The sequence below is a fragment of the Alosa alosa genome, chromosome 4 (assembly GCF_017589495.1).
Source record: "Alosa alosa isolate M-15738 ecotype Scorff River chromosome 4, AALO_Geno_1.1, whole genome shotgun sequence".
Lineage (NCBI taxonomy): Eukaryota > Metazoa > Chordata > Actinopteri > Clupeiformes > Clupeidae > Alosa > Alosa alosa.
Window position 1 is genome coordinate 15,179,049 of NC_063192.1, and position 8,021 is coordinate 15,187,069.

At 41.2% G+C, this 8,021-nt stretch overlaps 1 protein-coding gene across 1 annotated transcript in view; it reads left to right on the forward strand.

Moving 5' to 3' along the window:
• Positions 1 to 8,021, forward strand: part of slc6a8 (solute carrier family 6 member 8) — a 31,933-nt gene extending 23,912 nt beyond the window's left edge. Inside the window, exons 8-13 of the mRNA XM_048240854.1 lie at positions 599 to 711; positions 1,161 to 1,298; positions 1,479 to 1,581; positions 2,603 to 2,703; positions 2,871 to 3,041; positions 4,393 to 8,021. Coding sequence (XP_048096811.1) covers positions 599 to 711; positions 1,161 to 1,298; positions 1,479 to 1,581; positions 2,603 to 2,703; positions 2,871 to 3,041; positions 4,393 to 4,536 — 770 coding nt within the window. The 3' untranslated portion in view covers positions 4,537 to 8,021. The remainder of the gene's footprint in view (positions 1 to 598; positions 712 to 1,160; positions 1,299 to 1,478; positions 1,582 to 2,602; positions 2,704 to 2,870; positions 3,042 to 4,392) is intronic.

Consider the following 8,021-nt stretch of genomic DNA (forward strand, 5'->3'; position numbering starts at 1 on the left):
CCTGTAAAACAGATAACCTAAATGACAAATGAGTAACCACACCACTAATCAGTAGCAATAGTGTTAAGCATGCCCCCAAGATAACACACTCTCCCCCAAGAGAATATGTAGTATGTTTTAATAACATAATATCCAAAGGTTATAGAGAGGAAAGGAGACATCTAACCACTAACCATGCCTGACTCTTGTGTGGATGTGAGGCCAAGTCACAGGCCTCTCTAGACAAGCCCAAACTGCAGACAAGAAATGTATTACTGCCATACTAGTCCCTGTCACACACATTACACTCTCTTACATAACCCCACCGCACCACACTCAGGTGCACCTCTTGCACTGTTATGCTCTCTCTCTTTTCCACCTACGTCCTTCTTCTCTGCTATTTTCTCTCTTTCTTTATCTCCCTTTTTGATTCTCTCATCCTGTCTTTCTTTCTCACTGTGCTGTTTGTGTGTGGTGTGTAAGTTGGCTCGTCAGTGCTCTCTGTGTGTGTGTGTGTGTGTGTGTGTGTGTGTTTGTGTGCGTGTGTGCGTGTGTCTGTGGAGCGCCCGCGTGCGCCTCAGGTGCTGAGTCTCTCTCATGTTCTCCTTGCCCCCCGCAGGCCCCGGCTTGGCATTCATCGCCTACCCAAAGGCCGTGTCTCTGATGCCTGTAGCGCCCGTGTGGGCTGCTCTTTTCTTCTTCATGCTGTTACTTCTGGGACTGGACAGTCAGGTCAGTCAGCGCGGGGACATTACAAATACTGGGGTGGGGGAGGTGTGACAAGAACTGTGGAGCAAAATGAAGGAAAGTGGGGGAGAGGTTAAGAAGTCGTTTAACTGATGACAGATGACATGTAGGCAAATGTTTGATCATTGGAAATGAGACAAAAACTGTGAGAAAATGTTTGAAGATCAAAACTCCACAGGAGTTCATTTATTCAACTTCCTTCAGTAATTCTCCAATAATGTAAAATCAGTACGAGTTGTCTGCATGATAAAATACAAATTCTGGATCTTTGGCACCCCCTTTTTTTACATAAACCTCTCTACCCCAAGGAAACAGAACCCCATTCAGAACTGTTGGTGGAACCTACAGTGACCCTATAAAAACAATGACCCTTAGCAGTATCTCCACAGGCGAACAGATGAGTAAAACATGTCTTGTGTCTCCTCTTTCTACAGTTTGTTGGAGTGGAAGGTTTTGTAACTGGGATTCTTGATATTTATCCTGGAAAGTATTACATGCGCTATCAGCGTGAGATCGCTGTGGCAATCTGCTGTTCATTGTGCTTCATAATAGATCTCTCCATGGTTACACAGGTGAGTATTTCCTCAGAGCACAGAGCTTCATCATCTATGCAGGGCATGTCTGTGTATGTCAAAGGTGTTGATCAGACCCCACCCATGCCCATATAAATATTTGTCGTTTACGTTCATTATTCAAAGTTTCTTTCCAGTGAAGTAGCCTGATTTTTTTCCTTTGTGTGTGTGTGTGCACAGGGAGGGATGTTCGTCTTCCAGCTGTTTGATTATTACTCTGCCAGCGGTATGACCCTGTTGTGGCAGGCATTCTGGGAGTGCGTGGTTGTCGCCTGGGTCTACGGTAAGGGTCTCACTCCTCTCATGGAACAGTGCAGTGTTTGCTTTGAGAGCAGTAACACAAAGACTGTGTGCTAATACTGCCCAGGTGTAAGTAAAGATTCTTACAGGTCAAGTGCAAGTAGTTTGGGAGTTACCATTCTTTCACTTACAAGCCTTACTTCATTTCCAGAAAGTCAGTGAATGGCAGTATGGCTATGAGCACATTAGTAGTGTGTTACTGCCATCATAATACATGTTGATGTGTTAGTCCTTGACACCAGAAGGGTACTGAAACTTATAAAGCAGGACACAAGAACAACACAGCATCTTGCTCTATAGGTAGGCACCTCTCACATAAGATGTCAACATCACACTGTCCTCGTCTGTGATAAGCACTGTGGTCAAAAATACTCAAAGACAACTGGTGTGACAACAGACATGGAAAATCACAAGAAACTTCGCCCCAAAAAATAATCCATCCATCCAGTTAGTATTAACAGAGATAAGGATGTTACAAGATCCCTTAACCTTCTAATGGCCTAGGCTATGTTGGTGTCCTTGGGGTGAAGTCAATCAGACGCCCTACAGCAAACAGTCTTCTCACTTCACAGATGGAGACTTTGGATGAAGGGAACCATTTTCACATAGCACATATGCATGGTTAAACTAAACATTTCAGTAACTGAGAAACATATAAAAATATATTACAGCACTACATAAAAGATATAATGCCCTGAAGTAAACAGTAGATATACCTCTCAGATCAGGACCTATATACCATCATGACAGTAAAGGGCATACGCATTCAGCCAAGGGAAGTCCTCCAATCATGAGCACGTAGTGTTCTCTAGGAAGTCCTGAGATGTCATGACATCACCACTTTTACATTGACATGAGTAACAAAACATTGGGCTGACAGTCTGTCTGCCCTCTCACCTGAACAAAGTCTTGTGTTATCACCTCATGTGTGCCTATCAGTGTTTAATGCCAGACGTGTCTATCAGTGTTTGATCTGGGACGTGCCGTCTGTCTCCTCCGTGCAGGTGCTGACAGGTTTATGGACGACATAGCTCGTATGATCGGTTACCGGCCTTTCCCTTGGATTAAGTGGTGCTGGTCGTTTATTACTCCATGCGTTTGCATGGTAAGTGCCTTTAAGCTCAACGTGTTTGACCTCCCACCTAAGCATCACCCCAGCATCTGCAGACAGACCCAGCTGCCCTAGTCTAGAATGGATCCCTTATGACATTTGGAGTATATACTCCTGAGATCCATGACCTGCTGTAAGTCCACAATCATCTTATCTTTCAGGCTATCTTCCTGTTTCACCTGATGAATTACAAGCCTCTTACCTACAACAATGCGTACGTGTACCCGTGGTGGGGTGAGGTGATCGGTTGGTGTATGGCTCTCTCCTCCATGCTCTGCATCCCCGTCAGCCTACTGTACAAGCTCTCCGGACCCATGGGAACCTTCAAAGAGGTCTGCAAATCTTCCTTAGGCTTCTCTGTAGACATTGAATTCTGCAAAACCAAACATAGCAGTGTTTTATTTTGGTTGACATGCCAGAGAAGCCTTCATGTTGAACATTGTACTTAGTTGCAACTTTATGAACAAGATGAGGTATGCAAAGGCGCTTCTTATTTAAAAATGTATTGTAAAAAATGTATCTATCAAAAACATTTTTAAAGCCAAATGTTCAACATTTATGGGGGTCTTGGACATCTGAAAAAGTGTTAAAACCTTAATTTAGAACTTTTAAGATCAACTGAATAAGTAGTAGTAATTCTAGGGAAGGTAGTAGAGTGTGTGCATTCTCTGCTCTCCCAAGTGTCAAATAAATGATAAATATATCAGCTCAACAACGCAGTGCAGTGCAGAAAAATGTAAACATTTGTCTGAGCAGACACATGGACAAAAAGCCGAGCTTTGAAGCCATGGTCTTACCAGAGTTTCACATCACACATACTGTAGCTTTCCCAACTGAGCTTTAGAAACAAGACCATGTATCAGTGTGAGCAATAAGCTACCAGCCAAACTCTGACATAGGAAATGTGAGGCTTTTGAGGGATGGCTAACATACCACAAGTCATGGGAAGAGGATGAATGGAAAAATGGATTGTCGGAAACCATGCTGGTGCCCCTTATGGAGGAAGCCCCAGGGGACCTGCAAAAGAAGGGCTCAGTGTTGCAACCATCAGAGCCTCAATTATCAGCTCTTTAGCACTTGTCTTTTGTATTCTAGTCTTTTTTCACAGTTACTCCTACTCTTGCTGACATGTTGCTGTAAAGATGTGGTTGCTATTCCTGGACAGAGTCACTGGAGTCACTGTCTTACATATTCTGTTGGAAAATGGGCTCCATATGGATGATGTTAGGGCAGTGAAGCATGAAGTGCTGTAAATATCCACTTGTATGCAAATGAGTGTGTGTGCTCATGAGAATGTGGATCAGCATAACCGCCTTAGAGAAAAAGAGGAAGGACACCTGGCCTATTTATGGTGTAGTTCGAAAACGAAAAATACCACATGATCTTAAGCTTGGATTTTATACAATTAAGGATCTTAAATGTACAGTCTTATTCCGTAAATTAGTAAGCTGAACAACAAAAATCATTGTTTATTAACATATTAACATATAGATGGGCAGAAGTGGTCTTCTAGCAACTAACTAAGATTAGAAAACAGAGTGAAGGAGTGAAATTGTCTACACAAGTGGTTATCACCTGTGGATGAGTGTGCCTTGCTTATTAAAGCTTCTGATTTGATGAATGCACAATGCTGCAGCTGGAACTGAGTGTTTTTTTTTGTTTTGTTTTTTATTTCTCTTGCAGCGTTGGGCAGACCTGACCAAACCAGTATGGGGTGCCCATCACCTTGAGTACATGGCTCCTGATGCTGATATCAAAAGCCTGGCCTCACCTCTTTCCCCTGGCTCGGAGGAGAACAAGGTCATCATCTTTGAAAGTGTCATGTAGACAAAGGTCTGCAAAAGGAGGACGCCTCCAGAGACAAGCTGCAGAGAAAGCTACTCTTCCTTTATGTTTTTTTTTTTCTATTTAAATCAAATTATTTGAAAGCCAAAGTGTCTTCAAAGTCTCCAAATCACAATCACTTCCATATTTTGAATACCAAATTAGACCTTTTTGCATTTCACAGATGTGACCTCTCTTTTATTATGCAAACTCATTCTTAATATCTGGTCCATCTATTGCACACCATAAAACCAGTGATTTCACAATTCAAATCATTTCTAATAAGTTCTCTGATGTTTCCCTGGTGATTGACATCTATTCTCATCATAACCATCAGTGACATTTCCTTATATAAAAAATCCACCCTTTTTTTTTACCCAATCATTGATTTTGCTCCAGTTTTTCCAGTGTTTGTTTAAATTCATACCAGTATTTGTCCACCGTGAGTAGCCGACATGGCAGCTTGTCTCAGGAGGCCATAGGTGTGGCACAGGCCTGTGTACCTGGCATCAGGCCGGAGCCCAGCAGGGGTGTGGTGCGGCCTCCACCTCCCTGACCACTGCAGAATTCCCACAGGCCAGCTCTGTCTAGCAGCGCAGTCCGCTGGGGGCCTCCTTAATACCCCGCACTTCATAGCCAGCGTATAGGGGACGGGCAAAAGGAAGGGCAGAGGGAGGGAAACGGGGGAGTGCTGAACAGGCTGAGTGGACTGGACTGGATGCTCTGTCTGAGGTGCGTGTGCACATCTTAGGGGAGAGACAGGGACTTTCTTGACCTTTCACCTCCTCACGCAGGAAACCGCACCACCCTTGGTCACTGTCCCGGAGAGTTAGTCAGAATGCATCACCCATCCAAAAAACACTAAAATCCTTGTCCAAGTCCTTGTGCTCGAAAATAAGACGCCATTTGGTAAATGAGCACAGAATACCAGAATTCTCGTTTGAAATTTAGTTGATTATACTGTAATGCTAGTTCTGATTTGATAATCACAGTCTGTTTAATAGACGCACAGATTGCACATGCATCTGATTTGATCAAGGCCAGCTCTTCTAAAAAGTGATGGGATGTTTAGTCTGACTTATGCTGGTCCCTGACACGACAACACAGTTGCCAAACTGTCAGAGCCAATGCTTTGTCTGACGAGCACACGTTTTGTTTAATGTGTCTTTCATGATTACAGTGAACCTCAGTATTCTGTTGTAGATGTAATGATAAACACACTTTAAGTTAATTAAGTGCCAAAGGGAGCATGTTGTCTATCTCTGGCTGATTGACAGAGACTGGTTTTGGTTGCCATAAAAAATACACAAACACACACACTAAAATACAGATACAATGAACAGCAGCTGTAAAACTGTTTGCCAATGAGTAGTGCAGATTGTGCAATAACCACAAGCAGATGGATCCACACACACACACACACACACACACACTACACCATGTTTGTGTTCCTTGAGTTCCATATAACGTTTGTGCTGCAGTTGCAGTTTAGAGGGTGGACAATTAGTTGCCAAATTTTGCCTTTTTTATTAAAGAAAGATTTGTCTTAAGTCTAGCGCCCATTGTCAAATAGCCAAGTCAAACGCCAGGTCTCCCAGCTCACTGCCCTAAGAGTTCACCTGTGGGAATTCTGCTCTGTACATTAACATCATATCATTGTTACTATACAATTGAATTAGAATGTAAAATAAATTAAATAATGTATGGCTCCAGAACTACATTTGCACATTGTTGTATAATAATCTTGCTAGCACTTTACAATCGTGTTAGAATAAGATTCTCTTTGTTTTTGTTTTACATCTTGTCAAATAAATCAGAGATTTATTTTGTGAAGGCTTTTATTTTGCTTAAAACATACAAATACATATTAAATATCTTTGTGTGCTATATTTTGAAAGTTTGATGCAGTATGCGATTTTGAAAAGCATAAGTGTATCCCCCTGAATTGCTGCAATGCAGCATCAGAATGGATAGAGAGAAGGATAGCACATTGAATGGATTTTAATTTCATTTTCAAGTGCTACCGTGTTTGAAAGTGTTAGATTCTGTCTTTGTGTGCTTAAACATCAGTATTGTCCTGACCACCCAGAGCTCCACAATGGTTTTATATGTATAATAACAAGTTTCATTTATTGGTGATATTGGGAACGGTGATGTGTAGGTGTGTGAGGCAACACTCGCATCATTCAACTTCCAGCATAGCCTCACGCCTACTTTACCCATTTTAAAAGGGACAGCGTTGATTGATTAATGCTCAGAATATTCACTCTGTGATGTTCTTTTTGACCTTTTTTTTTCTTTTTGTCTACTTAAACTCATTTACCTGAAGTCTCAATAACAGACAACCTCCAATGTCAAACACATTCTCCCTTGCCATTAGCAGTCTACAATAACTGCTGTAAAGATTCTGCCGTATGTCATTCACCAATGTGTGACAGGACCAAAAACTTTTCCCCAAATTGAAAAGAAAAAAATCCTCCAACAAGCATTTCAGCTGCCAATGCCTTCCTTACTCTCTGTAGTGAGAAAGTGCCCGGAAGTGCAAGTCAGTGGACGCACAAGCAACACCAGTTTACCTGATAGTGGTGGTACAACCGTCCAACCTTATTGGAAGATATAGTCAGTGTAACTAGAATGTCTTTTTAACCTATGCCATCTATATAGTTAATTTCATAGCCTGGGTGGATCAGTTGATTTAGAATTCTAATATAGTAGTATATGTAGGACAAAAAATGAAAAATTACATTACCAAAAAAATAATAAATGTAACTATTGTCATTTATGTGCTCTGCCAAATTGTTCTTGACAGTATTTTTTCTCCAAAGGTTTATTCAGAAATTACTGCATTTATAAATAATAAAATGCAGTTGAATATAGATGAATGGCTCACTGACTGGATTCAGATTTTTCCAACTAAAGATATATCACTTGGATGGACAAGCACAATGCACAAAAAGGGACTACTCTATTATAGAAATGATAAACATCCAGTAATAAATCAGCCTTGCTTGAGCTAATTAGATTAGAGTTTATTGGAATGGATACATGGATTCTGATTTGTGAATGGAGTATTAGCATCATTTGTCAGCAGATGTATAGTCTTCATATCATACTGAGCTTTGGAGAATGATACTGTCTTGAAAATTCACATTAGCACTGTTGGCTCGCAACTTAACAGATTTTTAACCCTCATTATTGTGCTTTGTAACAAAACTGTGAGATGTAACATTGGTCTTCCATGGTCTTTCATGATCTGATGTACAGTAGTATTGCAGAGATAAATGTACTGTGCGTGTGTATAGATATATATACACTGTATACTTCTGTATGTATATGTTTGCTAACATCACAAAGGAGTTCCATCTGTCTTGCAGTTTCCCTCACCGATGAAGGGCTTCATGCTTGTGACACCACTGTGATTTTGTGCTAAAACAAGTCCACTGGCCTGAATCAAAATAACAAATGGCAATAAAACTAACTGAAAAATA